Consider the following 27,048-nt stretch of genomic DNA (forward strand, 5'->3'; position numbering starts at 1 on the left):
CGATCGCGGCGGCCGCCTTAGCCGGGCGCAAGCGCAGAACCGCCCCCGGAGGCCCCAGCTGTTGGTTGACCGGCGGCCCGGGGTCTGCGCAAGCGCGGGGCTGCGGGGCACCGGGCATGCGCAGAGCGGAGAAGGGGGAGAGCTGCGGGGCACCGCGCAGGCGCAGAGGGAGGAGCTGCGGGGAGTCTCGCGCGCATGCGCGTGGCGGGCTGCCGGTTGGACGGACGGTTGGTACGGAAGCCCGGGGAGGTCGGTCCGTCGGTGTCCGGGTTCCGCGGTCCGCGGTCCGTCTCCCTTTCCCCACTCCACTCCCGGCCGGCAGCATGAGTGTGGACAAGGCGGAGCTCTGCGACAGTCTGCTGCTATGGGTGGCGCGAGCGCGGGGGGGGGGCGAGAGAGAGATATAGGGGGCAAAGGATAAGGATGTGGAATGGGTGGTGGGGGAGGGCAATGGTGGGTGGGGGAGGGCAAGGGCGGTGAGGGCGAGGGGTAAGAGATAGGGGTTTTTCATTTCACTGCATATCTCGTACGTGTATGTGACTCTCACCCCAACCACAGACTGTTTACCCTCTTTCTGGGAGGTGCTACAGGTCTCTCCATTCCCGGACAAACAGGTTCAGGAACAGCTTCTTCCCTGCGGCTGTTACACTACTCAACTCTGCACATTGGTGATTGCCAGTCACCCCCCCCCCCCCCCCTTGACACTCCTTCCCCCCCCTTGACACTCCCCCCCCCCCCTTGACACTCCTTCCCCCCCCCGACATTCCCCTTCCACCCCCCCCTTGACACTCCTCCCCCCCCCCCCCCTTGACACTCTCCCCCCCCCTTGACACTCCTCCCCCCCCCCTTGACACTCCTCCCCCCCCCCCGACACTCCTTCCCCCCCCCCCCCTTGACACTCCTCCCCCCCCTTTGACACTCCTCCCCCCCCCCCTACTCCCACTCCTCCCCCCCCCCTTGACACTCTTCCCCCCCCCTTGACACTCTTCCCCCCCCCTTGACACTCCTCCCCCCCCCCCCTGACACTCCTCCCCCCCCCTTGACACTCCTCCCCCCCCCCCTTGACACTCCTCCCCCCCCCCTTGACACTCCTCCCCCCCCTTGACACTCCTCCCCCCCCCTTGACACTCCTCCCCCCCCCCCCCCTTGACACTCCTCCCCCCCCCCCGACACTCCTCCCCCCCCCCCCTTGACCCCTCCCCCCCCCTTGACACTCCTCCCCCCCCTTGACACTCCTCCCCCCCCCTTGACACTCCTTCCCCCCCCCTTGACACTCCTTGACACTCCTCCCTCCCCCCCCCCCTGACACTCCTCTCCCCCCCCTTGACACTCCTCCCCCCCCACCCCCCCTTGACACTCCTCCCCCCCCTTGACACTCCTTCCCCCCCCCGACACTCCTTCCTCCCCCCCCCCGACACTCCTTCCCCCCCCCGACACTCCTCCCCCCGCCCCGACCCCTCCCCCCCCTGACACTCCTTCCCCTCCCCCCCTGGGACACTCCTTCCCTCCCCCCGACACTCCTTCCCCCCCCCCCCGACACTCCTTTCCCCCCCCCCCCCCCGACACTCCTTTCCCCCCCCCCTTGACACTCCTTTCCCCCCCCCCCCACCCCCCCCCCCCCCTTGACACTCCTTCCCCCCCCCCTTGACACTCCTTCCCCCCCCCCTCCTGACACTCCTTCCCCCCCCCCGACACTCCCTTCCCCCCCCCCAACCGCTCCTTACCTTCCTTTCCTCCACACTCCTTCCCCCCCCCACCCCCGACACACTCCTTCCCCCCCCCCCTTGACACTCTCCCCCCCCCCCCCCCTCCCTCCCTCCTCCCCCCCCCCCCCCCCCTCCTCCCCCCCCCCCCCCCGACACTCCTTCCCCCCCCCCTTGACTCCTCCTTCCCCCCCCCGACACTCCTTCCCCCCCCCCGACACTCCTTCCCTTTCCTTTCCCCTCCTCCCCCCCGACACTCCCCCCCCCCCCCCCGACACTCCTTCCCCCCCCCCGACACTCCTTCCCCCCCCGACACTCCTTCCCCCCCCCTTACACTCTTTCCCCCCCCCCCGACACTCCTTCCCCCCCCCCACCACTCCTTTCCCCCCCCCGACACTCCTTCCTTCCCCCCCCCGACACTCCTTCCCCCCCCCCCACTCCTTCCCCCCCCCCCTCCCCCCCCCCTCCCTCTCCTTCCCCCCCCCCCTTGACACTCCTTCCCCCCCCCCGCCACTCCTTCCCCCCCCCCACTCCTTCCCCCCCCCGACCTCCTTCCCCCCCCCCGACCTCCTTCCTTCCCCCTCTCCCCCCCCGACACTCCTCTTCCCCCCCGACACTCCTTCCCCCCCCCCGACACTCCCTTCCCCCCCCCGACACTCCTTCCCCCCCCCCCGACACTCCTTCCCCCCCCCCTTGACACTCCTTCCCCCCCCGACACGCCTTCCCCCCCCCCTCGACACTCCTTCCCCCCCCCCTCCCCCCTCCTCTCCCCCCCCCCCCCTCGACACTCCTCCCCCCCCCCCCCGACACTCCTCCCCCCCCCCGACACTCCCCCCCCCTCCCCCCCCCCCCCCTGACACTCCTTCCCCCCCCCCCGACACTCCTCCCCCCCCCCCCCCCCCCCCCCGACACTCCTTCCCCCCCCCCCGACACTCCTTCCCCCCCCCCCCCGACACTCCTCCCCCCCTTGACACTCCTTCCCCCCCCTTGACACTGCTCCTTCCCCTTGACCCTTGACACTCCTTCCCCCCCCCTGACACTCCCTTCCCCCCCCCCTTGACACTCCTTCCCCCCCCCCTTGACACTCCTTCCCCCCCCCTTGACACTCCTTCCTTCCCCCCCCCTTGACACTCCTTCCCCCCCCCCTTGACACTCCTTCCCCCCCCCCCTTGACACTCCTTCCCCCCCCCTTGACACTCCCCCCCCTTGACACTCCTTCCCCCCCCCTTGACACTCCTCCCCCCCCCCTTGACACTCCTTCCCCCCCCCCTTGACCCCTTCCCCCCCTTGACACTCCTCCCCCCCCCCCGACACTCCTTCCCCCCCCCGTGACACTCTTCCCCCCCCCTTGACACTCCTCCCCCCCCTTGACACTCCTCCCCCCCCCCTTGACACTCCTCCCCCCCCCCCCCGTGACACTCCTTCCCCCCCCCTTGACACTCCTCCCCCCCCCTTTGACACTCCTCCCCCCCCCCCCTTGACACTCCCCCCCCCTTGACCCCCCCCCCCCCCCTGACACTCCTCCCCCCCCCCTTGACACTCCTTCCCCCCCCCCTTGACACTCCTTCCCCCCCCCCCCCCCCTGACACTCCTTCCCCCCCCCTTGACACTCCTTCCCCCCCCCCTTGACACTCCTCCCCCCCTTGACACCCCCCCCCCCCTTGACACTCCTTCCCCCCCCCCTTGACACTCCTTCCCCCCCCCCTTGACACTTCCTTCCCCCCCCTTGACACTCCTTCCCCCCCCTTGACACTCCTCCCCCCCCCCCTTGACACTCCTTCCCCCCCCCCCCCCTGACACTCCCCCCCCCCCTGACACTCCTCCCCCCAGTGACTGATCCCATCCCCCCCCCCCCCCCCCCCCCCCCCGAAATCTGCACTACTGCTACTGTATATACATATATATATATTACTGTTTAAGAAGGAACTGCAGATGCTGGAAAATCGAAGGTAGACAAAAGTGCTGGAGAAACTCAGCGGGTGCAGCAGCATCTATGGAGCGAAGGAAATAGGCAACGTTTCGGGCCAAAACCCTTCTTGGTCTGAAGAAGGGTTTCGGCCCTAAACGTTGCCTATTTCCTTCGCTCCTTAATGCTGCTGCACCCGCTGAGTTTCTCCAGCACCTTATATAATTTACTGTTCCATTATCCTGTGTTCGCACTTCTAGGCGAGATGCTAACTGCATTTCGTTATCTCTGTACTTGGACACTGCACAATGACAATAAAGTTTGAATCTGAATCTGAGAGAAGGGGGTGAAGAGTGAGGGGAAGGGGTGCAGGGCATGCGTGGGAGGTGAGAGGATGGGGAGTGAGAGGTGGGGAGCTAGGGGTAGTGGGGAGAGGAGCAGGGGATGGGGCTGAGGGTGATGGTTATCGAGGGACATGGTGTGAGGTTTTGCTACCTGTGGATACACCACATTGGAAGAGGCAACAAGGACAAAAACAGCCTGCATTGACATGGAGCCACAAGCAGATATGGCCGGCCATTCGGCCCCTTGTGCTGCTTTATGCCTTGAGATCACAGCCAGGATTTGACTCGGCCCACTTCCCTTCACTGGTCCAACCGTCTCTGAGGCAGTGGGAGCCACAGTGGCTGCCCTGGGGATTGAACCCCTGGCTCCTTCCATCAGCGCCTTGGCCAGCAACTTGCCTTCCATCGACATCAAAGATCACTGAGAATTTATCACCTACTATGCATAGGTTGCACTGTGTCTCCTGCATGTGGCAAAGATTTCACGTCCATAAGTGATAGGAGCAGAATTATGCCATTCAGCCCATCACATATACTCTGCCATTCAATCATTGCTGATCTATCTTTCCCTCTCAACCCCATTCTCCTGCCTTCTCCCCATAACCACTGACACCCTTACTAATCAAGAATCTATCTATCTCTGCTGTTCACCACCCTCTGACTAAAGAAATACCTCCTCCTTCCTAAAGGAACATCCTTTAATTCTGAGGCCAAGACCTCTGATCCGAGACTTGCCCAGTAGCAATAGACAATAGGTGCAGAATTAGGCCATTCGGCCTTTCGAGCCATTCAATTTGATCATGGCTGATCATTGGAAACAACCTCTCCACATCCACTCTATCCTTATTAATGATACTTAAACAATGCAAGAGGTGTCCAAAACATTGGACAACATAACGAGAGTTTTAATGGGGAAGATGGGTGGTGGGGGGTTGTTAAAAGAGAAAATTTTAGGAATATGAACTCGGCGTGTTGGAAATGAGCAATATTACAGACCTATGGAATATAATGAAGGCAGTGGAATACATTTTTAAAGCAGGACACACCCAGTGAAGTATCTGGCCTCTCTCACATGATTTGATTTATAGAAGATCCGGTTTTATTAAGAGGAATATGGTAGGATTGTAGTGTGAAATGTTGAAATGCGTTACATCTTGTAGATTAAACCTTCCATGTAACTTCTACAATTTGTCCTATTATTAAATGGATGCAATATGTACGGAGCCCCTAAGGCAGTTTGTCGTTGTCTACAACCTCGCTCTGGCAGCTCCTGCGACAGCACTGGTGCCAAACTGTAACGGCCCTGCTGTTCCTTTGGATCGATCAGCGACGTGGAGAGGGGGGACGTGCTACATGGGCAACAGCCTGTCCTCCATATGACATCGCCCAGGCTTGCATCACCTGCAAACTAGGATGCATCACCCATGGTCAGTCATGACCGAGGGGGGCCTACATACAAAAATGTATTCTATTTGGGGCCGCACAGTGGTGCAGCTAGTAGATCTGGAAACCAGAGTTTGATTTTGACCTCGGGTGCTGTCTGTGTGGAGTTTGCACGTTCTCCATGTAACTGTATGGGCTTCCTCCGTGTTTTGGTTCTGGGAGCTCCGGTTTCCTCCCACATCCCGAAGGTGTATGGGTTTGTCAGTTAACTGGCGTCGAGTGTGCAGGGAGTGGATGAGAAAGTGCTAACATAGAGCTAGTGTGAATGGGTGGTCGCTGGTCAGCATGGAATAAGTGGGCCTGTTCAACGCTGTATCTCTAACCTGAAAAAACAAAGTCATTATGACTGCCGTGAATCTTTAATATTATTACTTGAAAAGTACAACAAAAAAATGTGTAGGTGAATTTGCGTAGAGTTGCATTGTCATGTACGGCGGGTCATTTGTAACCCCGAGGATAGACACAAAATGCTGGAGTAACTTAGCGGGTCAGAGTCTCTGGAGAGAAGGAATAGGTGACGTTGCTGGGCGACACCCTTCTATGGACAGTCAATTGAGTCTGAAGAAGGATCTCGACCCGAAAAGTCGCCCATTCCTTCTCTCCAGCGATGCTGCCTCACCCGCTGAGTTACTCCAGTATTTTGTGTCTGCCTTCGATTTAAACCAGCATCTGCAGTTCTTTCTTACACATCTGCAGTTCCTTTCTACACATTAACTCCACAGATGCTGTATGACTGCTGGTTGCATTAGGTTCCTTTGATTAATACTGTTTTCCATCTATGCTCTTTAGATTGCTTTATTAATCTATGAGTCAGCATGTTCTGCTTCAAACACCCATTCCTAATGTAGGTTGGTGTTTAACTTCAGACAGAGATGTATTGGCATCCTCCTGAGGATTCAGATTCAGTTTCAACTTTAATTGTCATTGTTAGTGTACAGTACAGAGACAACAAAATGCATTTAGCGTCTCGCTGGAAGAGCGACATAGCATATGATTTGAATAAATATTTACATTAGCATATATACAGACATAGTGTTTTTCCTGTGGGAGGAGTGTCCGGGGGGGGGGGGTGATTGGCAGTCACCGAGGTACATTGTTGAGTAGTGTAACAGCCGCAGGGAAGAAGCTGTTCCTGGACCTGCTGGACCGGCAATGGAGAGACCTGTAGCGCCTCCCGGATGGTAGGAGGGTAAATAGTTCATGGTTGGGGTGAGAGCAGTCCTTGGCGATGCTGAGCGCCCTCCGCAGACAACGCTTGCTTTGGACAGACTCAATGGAGGGGAGCGAGGAACCGGTGATGCGTTGGGCAATTTTCACCACCCTCTGCAATGCCTTCCAGTCGGAGACAGAGCAGTTGCCATACCATACTGTGATGCAATTGGTAAGGATGCTCTCGATGGTGCAGCGGTAGAAGTTCACCAGGATCTGAGGAGACAGATGGACCTTCTTCAGTCTCCTCAGGAAGAAGAGACGCTGGTGAGCCTTCTTGACCAGAGTTGAAGTATTGTGGGTCCAAGAGAGGTCATCGGAGATGTTAACACCCAGGAACCTGAAGCTAGAAACACGTTCCACCTCCGTCCCGTTAATGTGGAAGGGGGTGTGCGTGCCGCCCCTAGACTTCCTGAAGTCTACAATGAGCTCCTTGGTCTTCTTGGAGTTAAGGGCCAGGTTGTTGTCAGCGCACCATGCTGCTAATTGCTGGACCTGCTCCCTGTAGGCCGACTCATCATTGTTACTGATGAGGCCAATCACCGTTGTATCATCTGCATACTTGATGATGGTGTTAGTACCATATACAGGTGTGCAGTCATAGGTGAAGAGGGAGTAGAGGAAGGGGCTCGGCACACAGCCCTGTGGAACGCCGGTGTTCAGGGTGAGGGTTGAAGAGGTGTGCTTGTCTAACCTAACAGACTGTGGTCTGTTGGTTAGAAAGTCCAGTATCCAGTTGCAGAGGGAGGGGTCGATGCCCAGGTCACCGAGTTTGGTGATCAGTTTAGATGGTATAATGGTGTTGAATGCTGAGCTGTAATCGATGAACAGCATTCTTACATAAGTGTCTCTGTTGTCGAGGTGGGAGCAATGATCCGCCAGTTCCAAAGAAGCAGATACCTGTTAAACATTCTATCGCTGCTTAAGAGGGAACTGCAGATGCTGGAGAATCGAAGGTTACACAGAAAAGCTGGAGAAACTCAGCGGGTGCAGCAGCATCTATGGAGCGAAGGAAATAGGCAACGTTTCGGGCCGAAACCCTTCTTCAGACTGATCGGGGGTGGGGGTGGGTCGGGACAAGAAAGGGAAAAGGAGGAGTAGCCAGAAGGCTGGAGGGTGGGAGGAGATAGTAGGGGAGCTGAGGAAGGGGAGGAGACAGCAAGGACTAACAGAATTGGGAGAATTCGATGTTCATGCCCCGGGGGTGTAGACTCCCCAAACGGAATATGAGGTGCTGTTCCTCCAATTTCCGGTGCTGCTCGCTGTGGGCATGGAGGAGACCCAGGACAGAGAGGTCGGAGGCGGAGTGGGAGGGGGAGTTGAAGTGCTGAGCCACCGGGAGGTCAGCTTGGTTATTGCGGACCGAGCGGAGGTGTTCGGCGAAACGATCGCCCAACCTCCGCTTGGTCTCACCGATATAGATCTGCTGGCATCTAGAGCAGCGGACGCAATAGATGAGGTTGGAAGAGATGCAGGTAAACCTCTGTCGCACCTGGAACGACTGCTTGGGTCCTTGAACGGAGTCGAGGGGGGAGGCAAAGGGACAAGTGTTGCATCTCCTGCGGCCGCAAGGGAAAGTGCCCGGGGAGGGGGTGGACCGAGAGGGAAGGGAAGAATTGACAAGGGAGTTATGGAGGGAGCGGTCTTTGCGGAAGGCAGATATGGGGGGAGATGGGAAGATGTGGCGAGTAGTGGGGTCACGTTGGAGGTGGCGAAACTGACGGAGGATTATTTTTTGTATGTGACGGCTGGTGGGGTGAAAGGTGAGGACTAGGGGGACTCGGCCCTTGTTGCGAGTGCGGGGATGGGGAGAGAGAGCAGTGTTGCGGGGTATGGAAGAGACCCTGGTGCGAGCCTCATTTATGGTGGAGGAGGGGAACCCCCGTTCCCTGAATAGTGAGGACATTTCCGATGTCCTGGTGTGGAACGCCTCATCCGTGGAGCAGATGCGGCGTAGACGGAGGAATTGGGAGTAGGGGATGGAGTCCTTACAGGAAGCAGGGTGGGAAGAAGTGTAGTCCAGATAGCCATGGGAGTCAGTGGGTTTATAGTGTATGTCGGTTAGAAGTCTATCACCTGCAATGGAGATAGTGAGGTCAAGGAATGGTAGGGAAGTGTCGGAAATGGTCCAGGTGTATTTCAGTGCCGGATGGAAATTAGTGGTGAAGTGGATGAAGTCAGTCAGTTGTGTGCGGGTGCAGGAGGTGGCACCAAAGCAGTCGTCGATGTAGCGGAGGTAGAGGTTGGGGATGGGGCCCTGGTATGTATTGAACAAGGATTGCTCGACGTAACCTACAAATAGGCAGGCATAGCTGGGGCCCATGCGTGTGCCCATAGCTACGCCTTGTCGCTGCTTAATGGCTTGGAGTACTGATTTCTGCAAGAGATTCCTTCAATGTTCAACACTGTTCTTTAATCGGATACAGTGATTATATTTTTGTCCAGAGGACATCAAAAAGTGGTTGTGCAGTATTGTGCACTTGAGGAGATTTTTTTTTTTGCCTTTTCAGTAGAGATCAAAAATATTTGGTTTGATAGGCCACTAAAGCTATATTTAGGTACGTTTCTTTCAAAATCAAGTGATGGCACGGTGGCGCAGCGGCAGAGCTGGGGCGTTGCAAAGCTGCAGCTCTACCGCTGCGCCACCGTTCGATCCTGACTACGGGTGCTGTCTGTACGGAGTTTGTACGTTCTCCTGCGTGGGTTTTCTCCGAGATCTTCGGTGCCCTCCCACACTCCAAAGACATACATACAGGTTTGTAGGTTAATTGGCTTGCTATGAATATAATTTGTCCCTATAATGTGCAGGGATTGCTGGTCGGCGCGGACCTGGTGGGCCGAAGGGCCTGTTTCCGTGCTGTATCTCTAAACTAAACTAAAGTGATTGTGCCGTATTTGGGACTTGGGGTACTTTTGAGTAGAGATACATTTGTTCCTTTTCAGTCGAGATCAAATATTTCATTTATTAGACCACTGAATCTACTTTTAAGTACATTTCTTTCAAAATCAAGCAAGTGAACTATGTTGGGGACGCAAGGAACTTCAGGCGCTAAAATCTTGAGCAAATCGCACGTGCTGGAGGATATTAGCCAGTCAGGCAAATGTGGAGGGAATGGGCAGGCAACATTTCTAGAAACATAGAAAATAGGTGCAGGAGAAGGCCATTCGGCCCTTCGAGCCAGCACGCCATTCATTGTGATCATGACTGATCGTCCCCAATCAATAACCTGTGCCTGCCTTCTCCCCATATCCCTTGATTCCACTAGCCCCTAGAGCTCTATTCAACTCTCTTAAATCCATCCAGTGATTTGGCCTCCACCGCCCTCTGTGACAGGGTATTCCACAAATTCACAACTCTCTGGGTGAAAAAGTTAATTCTCATCTCAGTCTTGAATGGCCTCCCCTTTATTTACTAGAATGTTGCCTGGGTTTCAACAACTAAGTTACAGAGATAGGTTGAATAAGTTAGGTCTTTATTCTCTGGAGCGCAGAAGGTTAAGGGGGGACCTGATAGAGGTCTTTAAAATGATGAGAGGGATAGACAGAGTTGATGTGGACAAGCTTTTCCCTTTGAGAATAGGGAAGATTCAAACAAGAGGACATGACTTCAGAATTAAGGGACAGACGTTTAGGGGTAATATGAGGGGGAACTTCTTTACGCAGAGAGTGGTGGCGGTGTGGAATGAGCTCCCAGTGGAAGTGGTGGAGGCAGGTTCATTGGTATCATTTAAAAATAAATTGGATAGGCATATGGATGAGAAGGGAATGGAGGGTTATGGTACGAGTGCAGGCAGGTGGGACTAAGGGGAAAAAAATTTGTTCGGCATGGACTTGTAGGGCCGAGATGGCCTGTTTCCGTGCTGTAATTGTTATATGGTTATATGGTTATTCTAAGACTGTTCTGGACTCGCCCAGCATTGGGAACATTTTTCCTGCATCTAGCTTGTCCAGTCCTTTTATAATTTTCTATAAGATTCCCCCTCATCCTTCTTAACTCCAGTGAATACAAGCCTAGACTTTTCAATCTTTCCTCATATGACAGTCCCGCCATCCCAGGGATCTATCTGGTGAACCTACGCTGCACTGCCTCAATCACAAGGATGCCCTTCCTCAAATTAACAGTCTGAATTCTGTCTTTTATAAATGCGGAACAATATCTTTTGGAAGCCCGTTCTGTTTGTAAAGTAATACTGTAGCTGATTTAATGACAAATTTAGTTTTATTTGGCTTTTTTGAAGGCTAGAAGCTTTTCAGAAGAATTGCAACTTCGTCCGGTTGGGTCGTGCAAATTTGCAGATTCATAGAGTGTTGATAATATATATATTCATTGTGCAGTAATATTCTGCTGCAAAACAGATGGTGAGGTGAAATAGTGTCCCAAGAGTGACGTCTGCTTTGGTTATTCCTATCGTGGAAAAAGATTCAACCTGTGTTTGATGCTGGAGACTTGGAATGTGTTCACAACCCATTGTCCTCATTCAATCAAGTGTGTTTGTTGGTCAGGTGTGAACCAGAACAATGACATTCTGACCTGCTGCGGCTTTATAGGCCGATTAGATCCAACAACAACCAAATAAATATGCAATGAATGATCAGTAGTTCTGCGTGGAGCACTCCACAATTAGTGCAAAATTCACAGTACATAGAACTACCATCGTAGTGCAAAGTCTGTGGTGGTGCAGTAGGGTTGAGTTTGGGTTGTACAAGGTGGTTCAAGAGCCTGATGGGTGATAAGACGAAGCTGTTCTTGAACCTGGAGATCAGTTTTAAGGCTCTTGTACCTTCTTCCCGATCATAGCAGTGAGAAGAGAGGATACCGGAAGTGCTGTAGATCTTTGAGACAATAGGTGCCGTAGTAGGCCGCCCGGCACTTCGAGCCAGCACCGCCATTCAATGTGATCAAAGCTGATCATCCCCAATCAGTACCCAGATCCTGCCTTCTCCCCATATCCATTGATTCCGTTAGCCCTAAGAGCTAAATGTGGTGTGGGCAAGTTAGGTTGAAGGGCCTGTTTCCATACTGTATCACTCTATGACTCTATGAGATGCTGCCTGACCCAATCAGTACCCCATACTGATGATATTGACTGTCTTGAGGCAGCGCTTCCTGTAGATCCCTTCGATGGTGGGGGGGTCAGTACCTGCAATGAATCTAGATACCTTCGATGGGGAGGTTAGTACCTGGCCGATTCTTTGGGAAGTGATCCAAAAGGTCGCACTGGTGACCAGTCATATGTTACCTCTGACCCTAAACAAACATTGTCCGCATATAACATATACAGATTTCACTTGATAAACCGAAAAAAATATGAATAATTTCTTCAGTACAAAACAATATACCTGTAATGCTTTCAGAATTAGAAGAGAGGTATTCCACAATTTTTCATCTGTTTGTCCACACACGTGGCCTGCGATGAATGTATAGATCCATTCGATGGTAGGGAGATCATGTCCACCATTTTCTGCAGCCTCCTTAGTTTTTGAGTGATGTTATTTCCAAACCAGGGCATGATGGAACGTGTTAGAGAAAGTGTAAAGATATGTTTTCTTACCTTCCTTCCCTTTGCCATAACAATGTACCTCTTTCCTATCGTAGATCCAGACGTTTCATGTGTCATCGCCCTGTACTACCAAGCAACATCTGACCAGCGGAGTTGTCATCGCCCAGGTTCTTAACCATATGTAAGTTGAGATGTGCTTTCAACAATCAGTTGACTTTAGGGAGGGAGAGTCGCCAATGTGCAGTGTTCGTACACCAAGGATTAATTAAAGCTCAATGCTTGACATATAGTTACCAGACTACAATTGGAACAGAGAAACAGGAGGTAGTGGATACCTGAAGCAAAAACCAAAATGGTAAAAGGGCTCAACAGATCAGACAGCATCCATGGAGAGAGAACGACCAAAGATTCAGATCAATGATTCTCCATCTGATCTGAGTCCAGAACCAGGGGCCACAGTTTAAGAATATTTAAGCCATGTACATAATAGTGAAGGCCTGGATAGAGTGGATGTGGAGAGTATGTTTCCACTAGTGGGAGAGTCTAGGACTAGAGGTCACAGCCTCAGAATTAGAATAAGAATATGTAATATGTAAGAATATTCTTATAAGAATATGTAAGCCATTTAGAATGGAGCCCAGGAAACACTTTTTATCACAGAGAGTTGTGAGTCTGTGGAATTCTCTGCCTCAGAGGGCGGTGAAGGCCAGTTCTCTGGATGCTTTCAAGAGAGAGCTAGATAGGGCTCTTAAAAATAGCGGAGTCAGGGGATATGGGGAGAAGGCAGGAACGGGGTACTGATTGGGGATGACCAGCCATGATCACATTGAATGGCGTGGTGCTGGCTCAAAGGGCCGAATGGCCTACTCCTGCACTTGTTGTCTATTGTCTATCTGATGGGCTGAAGGGCCTGATTCCGCTCTGCATCTCTGCCGCAGCGGTAGAGTTGCTGCTCTTTACATCACCAGAGACCATTGGCTTGATCCCCTGACCACAGCAAGCGCTCTCTGCACGGTACACCCCAACCATGTATGTTACCATCCGGGAGGCGCTACCTGTGATCACGTGGGTTTTTTTCCAGTTGTGTCTGGTTACCAACGTACCTTGGTACATTACAACCCCGACGTACAGAGTTTTATTTATGTTTTTATTTTTGGTCGCTCTTCTGTAAATTGACCTTAATGTATAGGATGGTGCTAGTGTGTGGAATCATCGATGGTCAGGAACAACTGAAGAGAGCAGAGGTAAAACGTGTGATGGAGATTAAACTCGTCAAAGTAAATGTTACTTTTAAAGTAAGTAGTTAGAGGCAGAGGTCATAAGGAATAGTAGAATTAGACCATTCGGCCCGTCAAGTCTGCTCCGCCATTCAATCATGGCTGATCTATCTCTCCCTCCTGACCGCATTCTCCTGCCTTCTCCCCATAACCTCTGACACCTGTACTAATCAAGAATCTAACTATCTCTGCCTTAAAAAAATATCTACTGAACTGGCCTCCACAGCCTTCTGTGGCGAAGAATTCCATAGATTCACCACACTCTGATTAAAGAAATTTCTCCTCATCTTTTTAAAAGAACGTCCTTTAATTCTGAGGCTGTGACCTCTGGTCCTGTACTCTCCCACTAGTGGAAACATCTTCTCCACATCCACTCTATCTGGGCCTTTCACTATTCTATACGTTTCAATGAGGTCCCCCCTCATTCTTCAAAATTCTAGCGAGTACAGGCCCAGTGCCGTCAAACACTCAGCATAGGTTAACCCACTCATTCCTAGGATCATTCTTGTAAACCTCTTCTGGACCCTCTCCAGAGCCAGCTCATCTTTCCTCAGATATGGGCTCCAAAATTACTCACAATAATTGGATGAAAGACAAGAAGGAACAGATTGAAACGGGTGGAAAACACAAAGTGCTGGAAGAACTCAGTGGGTCAGGCAGCATCTGTGGAGGGAATGGTCAGCGATGTTTCAGGTTGGGGCCTTGCTTCAGTCAAGTCAAGAGTCAAGAGAGTTTATTGTCATTTGTCCCAGATAGGACAATGAAATTCTTGCTTGCTGCAGCACAACAGAATATTGTAGGCATAAATACAGAACAGTTCAGTGTGTCCATATACCATAGAATATATATATATATACACACTTAAATAAACAGATAAAGTGCAATAGGCTGTTATAGTTTGGAGTTTAAGAAGGAACTGCAGATGCTGGAAAATCGAAGTTAGACAAAAATGCTGGAGAAACTCAGCATCTATGGAGCGATGGAAATAGGCAACATTTTGGGCCGAAACCCTTCTTCAGACTGAAGTTGTGTTTAATAGTCTGATTGAAACAACAACATCCAGCCATTTGGAGGCGTACAACATGGCAACAGGCCCTCCCACCCAACCTGCTTACGCTAACCAAAATGGCCCATTTACATCAAGTGCCTGTCAGTAAAAGAAAATTGTTGCCGATTGTTAGTGACTGTGATGAATGTTTCACATTCTTCTATATTGTCCCAGTTAAGAGTCGTTCTGTATCTTTTCTGTAGTGATCCCGCCTGGTTTAATGAGGCCTGGTTAGGGCGTATCAAGGAAGATATCAATGACTGGAGGTTGAAGGTGAGTGCGAAGATAAGAATGACAATATTCTTCCACAGAAATCCTAAATGAAGGAATATGTATTTACATTTTTATTTGCAATAATTAATTCACTGGCCTTGTTCTCTGGAGATCCCACACCCCCCTCCACTTACATATCCAGAGAAACTGTCACAGTGTGTTTTCATACATGAGGAGGGAACTGCCTAGTCCCACCAGCCGGGGAGGGGGGAGGGCAGGGGGTGGTGGAATGGGGGAGGGGGAGCCCGAAGAAATCGCTGCCGCCAGGGGCTACAACAGAATCTGCAACAACTGCTGTGTCAGCGGAACATGTGGTGCGTGAACGAGGGCTCACTGGTGGGAGTGGGATCGTAAGCCAGGTCTCTAAATGGAGGGGAGACGGTGGGAGCCAGGGATGGCACTCCATGGTGCTTTAGAGACACGGGAGGGGGTGTCTTTAGCCAGCCAGTGGTGTATTGTCGTTTCATTATCACCTGATCTCTGTTGGTCCAGAAAATCGGATAATCCAGAAAGATTCCTGAATCAAGGGTGTCAGAACATCGTTGTTCAACCTATACAACACACACACACACACACACACGTTTTCTCTCCAAATCACTGTTCTCTCTTCTGATGAGCTTGTTAGTCTTTCGATGCTGGATTCTAAAAACTTCCCAGCCCTGCGGCCTGCCACTGGTATATACTCTACTTTTCAATTTAACATTATGCTTCCCCTCTCTAGCGGGCGGCACAGTGGCGCAGCAGCGCAGCTGTGGCCTCACAGTGTCAGAGACCCGGGTTCGATGCTGAACTCCGGTGCTGACTATACAGAGTTTGCACGTTCTCCCTGTGATTGTGTGGATTTCCGTCTATAATCGACAGGCGGAAATTTATAGATGGAAACACCAACTGACCTGTCTCTCTGCAACGGACAAGACTGACTATCAACACAGGAGCTGTTTAATTGGTCCTGCCTCCTGTGCAGCTTGTTTCTATTTGTTTCTCTCAAACCCCTGTCCCATGGTACGAGTTCATTCCAAGAGTTCTCCCGAGTTTGCCCTGATTCCAACTCGGAGATTTACGGTAATGGCCACTCGTCGGTACTCGGGGCTCTCGTGGACATTTTTCATAGTGTTGAAAAATCTTTACGAGTCTTCCCGTGCTTACCTGCCGTTAGCGAGTCTTCCCGAGTACCTGACATTAGCGCTAAGAGACGTCCCCGAGCTCCGACGTACCCGCTGCGTTCATTCTCCGTGCTTACCATGAGTTTGGTTTTTTTTAAAGTCGTGAGAGCTCTTGGAATGAACTCGCACCAAGGGACAGGGCTATTAGGCTGAAGCTATATGCACCGTGCAGCTACCTGAAACAAATCAATTTGCCTGTAAATAATCTGATGTAAAGTTACACAACCTGATCAATCCGATCTGCCCCCTTCTGCTCAAAGTTTATTCAACTGCTGACGGTCAAAGTTCAGCAAGTAAGAAAAGATTGACTCATGGTTTGCTCTAGAAACATAGAAACATAGTAAATAGGTGCAGGAGTAGGCCATTCGGCCCTTCGAGCCTGCACCGCAATTCAATATGATCATGTCTGATCATCCAACTCCTGTACCTGCCTTCTCTCCATTCCCACTGATCCCTTTAGCCACAGGGGCCACATCTAACTCCCTCTTAAAAATAGCCAATGAACTGGCCTCAACTACTTTCTGTGGCAGAGAATTCCACACATTGACTCTATACATCTACTGAATGTTTTGTGTAGAACACAAAGTGCTGGAGTAACTCAGTGGGTCTGGAGGGCATTGGGAGTTGGATCAAGACTTTTCTTGAGGAAAAAGTTTCTTTGACCACATGCTGCAGAACATCATTTTAGATAAGTGGTGGGTAATGTGACAAAATGTCCTGACACACGGAACCTTTCACAGTAATCTGGTTTCCTCTTCTCATGGTTCAGTGGACGGCACACAGTGACGCAGCGCCTCACAGCGCCAGAACCCCAGGTTCGATCCTGACCACGGGTGCTGGGTGTACGGAGTTTGTACGTTCTCCCTGTGACCACATCAGTTTACTCCGGGTGCTGCGGTTTCCTTCCACACTCCAAACACGTACAAAACCTGTTGGTTATTTGGCTTTGGTACAAAATTGTAAATTGTCGTAGTGTGTAGGGTAGTGCTAGTGTATGGGGTGATCGCTGGTCGGTGTGATCTCATAGAAACATAGAAATTAGGTGCAGGAGTAGGCCATTCGGCCCTTCGAGTCTGCACCGCCATTCAATATGATCATGGCTGATCATCCAACTCAGTATCCTGTACCTGCCTTCTCTCCATACCCCCTGATCCCCTTAGCCACAAGGGCCACATCTAACTCCCTCTTAAATATAGCCAATGAACTGGCCTCAACTACCCTCTGTGGCAGGGAATACCAGAGATTCACCACTCTCTGTGTGAAAAAAGTTCTCATCTCGGTTTTAAAGCGGTTCCCCCCACACCTTAAGCTGTGACCCCTTGTCGGTGGATTTGGCTTTGGTCGGGAACAATCTAAATGCATCTAGCCTGTAGGGTCGTGCTAGTGTATGGGGTGATCGCTGGTCGGTGTGATGTCGGTGGACTAAAGGGCCTGTTTCCACACTATGTAAAAGCACCAGCTGATAATGAACAGCCTGTGTCTATCATAGTCTCAGCTAGGCCAGCTAATCTCGCCTGGAACTGCCAGTACAGGTGCTCCTCAACTTACGATGGGGTTACGTTCCGATAAACCCATCGTAAATCAAAAATATCGTAAGTGGGAAAATGTATTTTTCCGCCAGGAAGCGAGCGGGCAAGATCATCTCTGACCCCTCTCACCCTGGCCACAAACTCTTTGAATCACTTCCCTCTGGAAGGCGACACCGGACTGTCAAAGCTGCCACAGCCAGACGTAAAAACAGCTTTTATCCACGAGTAGTTGCTCTAGTCAACAGCCAAAAATCTGTAGCCTCCCTTTGATCTGGTATTTTGTTGGTTCACATGCTTGATCAATGGTGTTTTATCATTAATGTTTTATTATTAATAATGTTTAGTGTTTTCTGCATCATTCGTAACTGTCACTATGTTATGTTGTTACTTGTGGGCGGAGCACCAAGGCAAATTCCTTGTATATGAATACTTGGTAAATAAACTTACTTACTTACTTACACCCAGCCTACCAAACATTCTCGTGGCTAGCGATATGCGGTACGATATTCTGTCGTGATGCTGGGCCATGGCAGCGACATCGCGTGGCTGACTGGGAGCTGCAGCTCGCTGCCGTTGTCCAGCATCACGAGAGAGCATCGTACCGCATATCACTGGCCCGGGAAAAGATCAAAATTCAAATATTCAAAGCACGGTTTCTACTGAATGCATATCACTTTTGCACCATCGTAAAGTCGAAGCATAGCAGGTCGAGGAGCATCTGTACTTGGTAAAAGGAAGGGTGGTTTAGTTGGATGCCTAACCTCGTTACTTTTACGGAGTGTTAACACAGTGAAGGTAGGATCAAACTCTGTCTGACAGCTGATCTACATCAGTGAGACCAAGCGTAGGCTTGGCGATCGTTTTGCCGAACACTTCCGCTCGGTCCGCATTAACCAACCTGATCTCCCTGTGGCTCAGCACTTTAACTCCCTCTCCCATTCCGAATCCGACCTTTCTGTCCTCGGCCTCCTCCATGGCCAGAGTGAGCACCACTGGAAATTGGAGGAGCAGCATCTCATATTCCGCTTGGGCAATCTGCACCCTAGCGGCATGAACATTGACTTCTCCAATTTCCGGTAGCCCTTGCTGTCTCCTCCCCTTCTCAGCTCTTCCTCAGCTCTGCCTCCTCCTCTTCCTTTTTCTCCTTTCTTCTCCCCCCCCACCCCCCCACCTCCCCTCCCTCGGTCACCCTGTACAATAACACTATCCTATAAAACTAGGAACTTTTAGTTTAGCGATACATCGTATAAATAGGCCCTTCGGTTCAACAAGTCCACGCGACCAGCGATCACCCCGTACACTAGCACTATCCCACACACTCAGGACAAGATACAAGTTTACCAAAGCTAATTAACCTACAAACCTGCACTTCTTTGGAGTGGCGGGAAACCGAAGCAAACCCACGCGGTCACGGAGGGAGCGTACACTCTCCCGACAGACAGCACCCGTAGTCGGGATCGAACCCGGGTCTCTGGCGCTGTGAGGCAGCAACTCTACCACTGGGCCAGCCCAAGCCGTTGTGCCTATTGACCTAATCTCAGGGAAACAAAAGGAAGAAGCATCCTTCATTGTTAAACAGCTAAACCAAGATATCAGCTATGGGTGCAAGTATTATAGTGAAGTGTAATTAGGTGGAGGCATAAAAAAGATTTCTTCTTAATGTAGTTATTGAATTTGCCCTTCCTAAAGCAAGTTCAATGTTTTTTTTCCAATCCAAGAGTAAGTTAGTTTTCACAATATGGTATGAGACCAAATTTAGATGTACGTAATCTATTAGACATACATAATCTGCAGAAAGTAGACATAGACATAGAAAATAGGTGCAGGAGTAGGCCATTCGGCCCTTCGAGCCTGCACCGCCATTCAATATGATCATGGCTGATCACCGAACTCAGTATCCCATCCCTGCCTTCTCTCCATACCCCCTGATCCCTTTAGCCACAAGGGCCACATCTAACTCCCTTAAATATAGCCAATGAACTGGCCTCAACTACCTTCTGTGGCAGAGAATTCCTCAGAAATTCACCACTCTCTGTGTAAAAAGTCTTGTACATTTGTTTATCTCTGTGAATCAAAACTTGTTATTGTTCATTATCAGATGGCAAATTATCTTTCACCATCTACACCATCTAAATTTTCAGTGTTGTATTTCAAACTAGCATGGTATCTGATCTGAATAGTAATAAGATAGTGCTTTTCAACGTTTGAGGGGAAGTGAGAACTGCCTTGTTATCTAGTTTTTGCTGATTGAACTCGCTGATAGGGATCAGCGTAAAGTACTGATATACTGATTGGTCACAGATTTATAGAGGCAAGTCAGGGATTTTTGCTCCTTCTATAATCTCGGGAGTCGCGACGGCATGAGCCTCGACAGCGGTGGAGCCTCGGCGGTGGGGGGGCGATGACTTGAGGTCTACCCGCAATCAGCGGTCGATGAGTGTAGGGGGGGGGGGGAGGGGAAGACAATGGGTGACGGACGGTGGGAGACAAAGGGGGACTCGGTGTGGCACTCTAATTTAGAATCCTCTGCCCAGGGGATAAGTCTGTGTTTGTTTGTTCATTTGTTCCAGTGAAGGCGCTGTGCACACGGCAGCTTGTCTTTGTGTTTTTGTTTTCACCTTTAATTCCAAGTTTTCGTGTACCTTGTGTGTTGTGACTGTCGGCAGGCCAATTTCTCTCCGGTGATGAATAAGGTTTTATCGTATCATAAATGGACTAAACTACAGGCCCACCACTGATTTTCCAGCACCCTTGGTTCCAGGGCCTTTCTGGATTATCCATTTTGCCAGACCAAGAGGTCACGGCCTTCGAGAGGAGTCCAACGGCACCGGAACAGTCTGACGAGGAGCTGAGCTGCCGGCCTGCAATGTCAGCCTCAGAGGTCGGCTTTGGGAATGGATCTGCCGACTCTGGCCAGGCCAGAGTTCATGAGCCACGGCCACAGGGGGAAATTCGATCTGTCGATCGGCCACGGAGGTCCTGATGTGGTCAAGATCGGCTGCCTCAGCCAGCCTATTTTCGGGGGTGGGGGACTTGGGAGATTTCAAGTGCGCTCCAATAATTGTATCCAGGCGAAAGGAGGTGCTGGATAATTAGTGGTGGGCCTGTATTGCTCATCGGGGTAAGCAACTTTAAACTAACATGGAGTGGGTCACCAACAAATGCATTTTCAGCTGTCTTTGTTGCAGGTTGCCATGTATTTGCTGTGTTTTTGAGTTAACTATCTGTAACTATTATATTCCTAATGCTGTTCCTGACGTCCCTTGTGCTTGTGAGAGATTCTGACTGTTTAAATCTCTTAACAATGCAGGTCAGCAACCTGAAGAAAATCCTTCAGAGCATGTTGGAATATTACCACGATGTAAGTACTCCTAAATTATTTATAGAATGGCTTGTTTTAAGAGTTTTTCTGGGGGGTTGGGGGGGGGGGGGGGGGGGGGGGGGGGGGGGGTGGGGGGGGGGGGGGGGGGGGGGGGGGGTGGGGGGGGGGGGGAGTGGGGGGTGAATGAAGTTTGTATTATTGCACAGCTGAGCATTTTAGATACAGTGCTGGAGATTTAGTTTGGTTTGTAATTGTGACGTGTATCTGGGTACTATGAAAAGCTTTGGTTTACATTCTATCCAAAGAAAAGACTACACATGATTACAATCAGCTGGTGCTGGCTCGAAGGGCCGAATGGCCTACTCCTGCACCTATTGTCTATTGTCTAAGCCATCCACAGTGGACAGGTAAATAATAAAACATTGATTGATTGATACAGAGCGCAAGATAAAGTCAGATTCAAGATGGTTCCAAGGTCTCCAATGACGGGAGGTCAGGACCGTTCTCCAGGCCGATGAGAGGACCGTTCAGTTGCCTGATTAATGTGCTTTGGGAACCTGTAAAATTCCAGGACGTTTTGGGGCACGTTTTGTAAACTTTTGTTTTCTGGATGATTTTGGACATAGTAAGGAAAATGAGGCACAGGTGGTAGAGCTACTGCCTTGGAAACAGAGAAACATTAAAAAAATAGGTGCAGGAGTAGTCCATTTGGCCCTACAAGCCAGCACCACCATCCAATATGATCATGGCTGATCATCTAAAATCGGTACCCCGTTCCTGCTTTTTCCCCACATCCCTTGATTCCGTTAGCCCAAAGCTAAATCTAACTCTCCCATGAGCATCAGAGACCTGAGTTTGATGCTTGTATGCTGTCAGTGTGGCGTTTTTACCTTCTCCCTATGACCGCGTGGGTTTTCGCCAACATCCCGAAGACGTGCTGGTTTGTAGGTTAATTGGTCTCTGTAAAGTACGCTGTATCTCTAAGCTAAAGCTAAAACACTAGTGTGACTTGCTCCTATAACAGCTGTGCTATCAACTAAGAAATAATTTACACGTAAGAAACACTTCACCTGTCGTCGAGGTGCCAAAGTGCCTAACTAAAGTAGACATATTAATGTAGGATTTTGTACATAATCATGGCTTCATGTTTCTGCACTATGGCTTTTTTGTGGTGTTTTTTTTCTCATCCTCCCTTCAGCAGTCTTCTGATGACTTCCTCTGTAGAATATTACCAACAAAAAGACCTCAATGGGACGTTATTCCTTGGAGCACAGGAGGATGAGGGGTGATCTAATAGAAGTGTACAAAATCATGAGGAAGATAGGGTGAACGCATAGAGTCTTTTACCCAGAGCAAAGGAATCAAGAACCAAAGGAAGGTAGACAAAAGTGCTGGAGCAACTCAGCGGGTGCAGCAGCATCTATGGAGCGAAGGAAATAGGCAACGTTTCGGGCCGAAACGTTGCCTATTTCCTTCACTCCATAGATGTTGCTGCACCGGCTGAGTTGCTCCAGCACTTTTGTCTACCTTCCACAATTGGATTGTCTTGAGGTTGTTTGTTGACGATGCACTAGATACCCAGAATAGAGAGCGTCCCTTTGCTTTAATTTCAAACTCGCTTTCCCTTCAGGTTCTGGGCCACCAGATTTCCGAGTACAATTTGCCGGAGGTGAACCTGATCGGCGAGCACTCGGACGCAGCGGAGCTGGGTCGGTTGCTGCAGCTCGTGCTCGGCTGTGCCGTCAGCTGTGAGAAGAAACAAGGTGAGACACCAGCAGCGCGGTGTGTTCCAGGCTGCAATGTTCCGGCGGACCATCACCGCATCGTTTGCCTGTTTGCCGATTATTCGTTTAGCTTAGAGATACAGAGCGGAGCCCACCGAGTCCCCACCGACCCGCACACTGGGGACCATTTAGAATTTTCACCAAAGCCAATTAGCCTACAAACCTGTACGTCTTTGGAGTGTGGGAGGAAACCCACGGGGAGAATGTACAAACTCCATACAGACAGCGCCCACAGTCGGGGTGGAACCCGGCTCTCTGGCGCTGTAAGGCAGCAACTCCACCATGCCACCCCTTGCTGTCCTATCGGGTCTACCACCTGACCATGTGGATGTGATGAAAGTTCATACTGGAGAGATACAAAGCGGATGCAGGCCCTTCGGCCCACCGAGTCCGTGCCGACCAGCGATTAGCCCATACACTAGCACTATCCAACACACACACACTAGGGATAATTTACAATTTTACCAAAGCCAATTAGCCCACATTGCTAGCAAATTTCTCCTATGTGATGCCCCTAAAACTTTGCTTATTTTAGCGTGGATATAGGCCCTTCGGCCCACCAAGCCTGTGCCGACCAACGATCACACATACAATAGTTATATGTTATCCCAGTTTTGCATCCAACGCACCAGGGGGAATTTACCTAAGCAAATTAACCTGCAAGCCTTTGGAGTGTGGGAGGAAACCGGAGCACCCGGTGGAAACCCACATGGTCACGGGGAGAGCCTACAAACTCCACACAGACAGCACCCGAGGTCAGGATCGAATCCTGGAGCTGTAAGGCAGCAACTCTACCGCTGCACCACTGTGCCGCCCCTAAGTTTCTTATTAAAATTAAACTGCCGATTGACTTGTATGTAGTAAACACTGCTTATTATTGGGTGCCAAGGATTCTAAATTGGCACTTAGCTTATGAAAAACATCATTATATCAGCACGGATACATTTCATTATCTCTGAAAATATGTGGTGGGATAATAATAGAATTTTGTTTTAACCCTGCATTGGATCATTCTTTTTGAGGTCTTGATGATGATGCACTTCGTTCCCAGAATAGCGAACATCTCTTTGCTTAGCAACCAGAAACTGCACATGAAATGTGTCATTAATGACATTTGATATTACTTTAAAATGATATGAAGCATACTTTAGGAGTTGGGGGGGTGAAGGGATAAGAATATCTTCTGACCTTTGATTGTCAAGGGTGACTCAATTAAGTTTACTCTACAGTTGGTAGAGTCATACAGCATTGAAACGGGCCCTTAGGCCCAGCTTGCCCACACTGACCAACATGTCCCATCTCCACTAGTCCCACCTACCTGAGTTTGGCCCATATCCCTCTCACCCCGTCCTATCCATGAACCTGTCTAAATGCCTCTTAATTGTTGTGATAATTGTTGTGATAGGACCTGGCAGCTCGTTCCCTACACCCACCACCCTTTGTGTAAAAGAAAGTTACCCCTCGGGTTCCTATTAAATCTTTTCCCCCCCCTCACCTTAAACCATCTGGTTCTCATTTCCCCTATTTGGGGCAAAGAGACTTGTTTACCCAATTTATACCTCCATAATTGTGTACACATCTATAAGATCACCCTCCATCCATCTGCGCTCAAGGAATAGAGTCCAAGCTTGCTCAATCTCTCACTGTAGCTCAAGCCCTTGAGAATTTGGTAACATCCTCGTAAATCTTCTCTGCACCCTTTCCAGCTTGACAATAACTTTCCTATAAAATGGTGCCCCAAACCAAACACAATACTCGAAATGTGGCTCACCAGCGTCTTGTATAACTGCCGCATGACCTCCTAACTTCTATACTCAATACTCTGACTGATGAAGTCCAACGTGTCTAAGGTCTTTTTGACCACTCTGCCTACATGTGACGTCACTTTCAAGGAACTATGTCAAGAGTGTTTTATTGTCATATGTCCCAGATAGAACAATGACATTCGTACTTGTTGCAGCACAACAGAATGTATAATCATAATTAATAATATAACAAAAACTCAGGAAAAAAAGAACAAATAATAATAATAATCAATTGTAGTTTATAATTGATGAGGTTGTTGTGTTTAATAGCCTGATGGCTGTAGGGAAGAAGCTGTTCCCCAACCTGGATGTTACAGTTTTCAGGCTCCTGTACCTTCTTCCCGATGGCAGTGTGTGGCCAGGATGGTGTGGCTCTTTGATGATGTTGGCTGCCTTTTTGAGGCAGCGACTGCGATAGATCCCTTCGATGGTGGGGAGGTCAGAGCCGGTGATGGACTGGGCAGTGTTTACAACTTTTTGCATTCTTTTCCGCTCCTGAACGTTCAAGTTGCCGAACCAAGCCACGATGCAAGCGGTCAGCATGCTCTCTACTGTGCATCTGTAGAAGTTCAAGAGAGCCCTCCTTGACAAACCGAATCTCTGTAATCTTCTCAGGAAGTAGAGGCGCTGATGTGCTTTCTTTATGATTGCATCAGTGTGCTGGATCCAGGAAAGATCGTCGGAAATATGCACGCCCAGGAACGTGAAGTTTTGGACTCTCTCCCTCATTGATGTAAACAGGATTGTGGGTCCTCATCCTTCCTCTTCCAAAGTCCACAATCAGTTCTTTGGTTTTGCTGATATTGAGAGCCAGGTTGTTGTGCTGGCACCATATGGTCAGTCGGTCGATCTCACTTCTATACTCTGCCAGCACTCCTAGATCCCTCTGCTCTACAACACTCCTACCATTCACTGCATAGGTCCTGCCCATGTTAGACATCCCTAAATGCAAAGCCTCACATTTCTCTGTCTTAAATTCCTTCAACCATTCCTCGGCCCACCTGCCCAACCATTCAAGACGCTGCTGCAATTATAGCCAACCCTCTTTACTATCTACAACGCGGCCTATGTTAGTGGCAGTGCAGTGCTGCAGTTTTGAGTACTGTATTTGAATCTTTTACCTCGGCCCTAGATCTGTGGGACTCTGCTACCCGTGGGTGTTTTAGTTAGCCCCGTGATATTTTTGTGAGTGTACAGCGTCCATTTGCCCCCCCTTGCCCCACCCGAGCTACCAGCCCAGGAATGGAATGCTGTGCTTGCATGTGGCATTCCATGCCTCATCCCAGCTGCTCCGCACCATAATTCCCAGCGACACAGAACAATTCCGATACCAGCCGGCTTCAGGATTAGAAAGCTGGCCCTTTGCAAGCGACGTCCAGCTCCTTCAGGATCGTTATGTCCGCAGCTTTTCTCGACTGCGTTTGAATGAGAATGTTTGTCGAGACAAACATTGTTTTTATAATGACGACTACAGTGTTACCCTCCGACCAAGCTGCTTTTCTCCCTTCCAGAATACATCCAGCACATCATGACGCTTGAGGAATCTGTACAGCACGTTGTCATGACAGCCATTCAGGAGGTGAGTAGACAAGGCCGCATTTAAATGTTCCTCTGAAGCCAGCCCTTGGTCTGAATAAATGTGTTTGAATTGCTGGTTTATTTGAAAATGAACAGGTAGAGGAAAGTCAGATCCTTTGTCCTCATGTTTTGTGGTCATGTTTTTGTGTGCTCTATTGTTCTAACCTCACTGTAGTAAACCCTCACAATAATGGATCACTGGGGGAGGGGGAGAATGGTGGCCATTGTTGCTGATTGTCCGCTATAACCGAGTGAGGTGGGGGGGGGGGGGGGGGGGGGGGGGGGGGGGGGGTAAAGTTTAACTCGAGGCCGGGTAGGGGCGAGGGTGGGGGTTAAACACGTAGGAATCCACGGGCCGGGGAGCCCAGACGCGGTGCACCGGGGGAGGGCCCGGTGCTTACTCCGCCTTCATGCTGCCCGCTCTGTCCACTAGTGTGTCACGTGCTGCCTGCTCCCCGGGCAACTGGCAGAAGTGGGACGATGCATGGGAGCCTTGGTTCGCTATAACCCAAACCCTCTGTATAGAGGTGTGCAGTTATAGAGGGCCCGTTATTGCTAGGGTTGCTAACATTCTCACTCCCCCGCCCTCCATGCTCCTTCAAGCAGGCAGTAACTCTTCACCCGAGGGGTACCTCGTATTGAGCCTGATGCATGTTTGTGAAGCCATATAATCTTGAAGTGTTCAAACTAAAAGCATTCAATCTACTATTTATAACCCCTTGGATTAGTTTCCGGTGTACATTTTCCTTCTTACTTTCCGCCTTAACACTGTTAGATAGACACAAAATGCTGGAGTAACTCAGCGGGGCAGCCAGCAATTCTGGATAGAAGGAATGGGCGACGTTTCGGGTCGAGACTAAGGAAAGGTCTTGGCCCGGAATGTCACCCATTCCTTCTCTCCAGAAATGCTGCCTGTCCTGCTGAGTTACTCCAGATTTGTGTCTATCTTCGGTGTAAAGCAGCATCGACAGTTCCTTCCTACACATTAGCGATAAGTTAGACATCCTGCTATCTGTAGCAATGTTACAAAATTTTGAGATTTAAAAAATCAAGTCTGCAATTTATCCCATCAGATAAAGCATAACAATAAGTTTAATTTGACACCAAATTCACTTTCATATCTCAAGTATTAAAAAAGTTATGACCATTTTCATACTCGGAAA

At 50.3% G+C, this 27,048-nt stretch overlaps 1 protein-coding gene across 3 annotated transcripts in view; it reads left to right on the top strand.

The window, feature by feature from the left end:
- The first annotated feature begins 209 nt into the window (after nt 1-209).
- The window catches only part of LOC129714432 (protein Hook homolog 3-like), a 78,708-nt gene continuing 51,869 nt past the window's right edge, over nt 210-27,048 (top strand). For all 3 annotated transcript variants that reach the window (XM_055664020.1, XM_055664018.1, XM_055664019.1), the window contains exons 1-6: nt 210-368; nt 12,202-12,287; nt 14,635-14,704; nt 20,707-20,757; nt 22,349-22,481; nt 25,819-25,886. In XM_055664020.1, coding sequence (XP_055519995.1) covers nt 324-368; nt 12,202-12,287; nt 14,635-14,704; nt 20,707-20,757; nt 22,349-22,481; nt 25,819-25,886 — 453 coding nt within the window. In that variant the 5' untranslated portion in view covers nt 210-323. The remainder of the gene's footprint in view (nt 369-12,201; nt 12,288-14,634; nt 14,705-20,706; nt 20,758-22,348; nt 22,482-25,818; nt 25,887-27,048) is intronic.

The sequence above is a fragment of the Leucoraja erinacea genome, chromosome 39 (assembly GCF_028641065.1).
Source record: "Leucoraja erinacea ecotype New England chromosome 39, Leri_hhj_1, whole genome shotgun sequence".
Taxonomy (NCBI): domain Eukaryota; kingdom Metazoa; phylum Chordata; class Chondrichthyes; order Rajiformes; family Rajidae; genus Leucoraja; species Leucoraja erinaceus.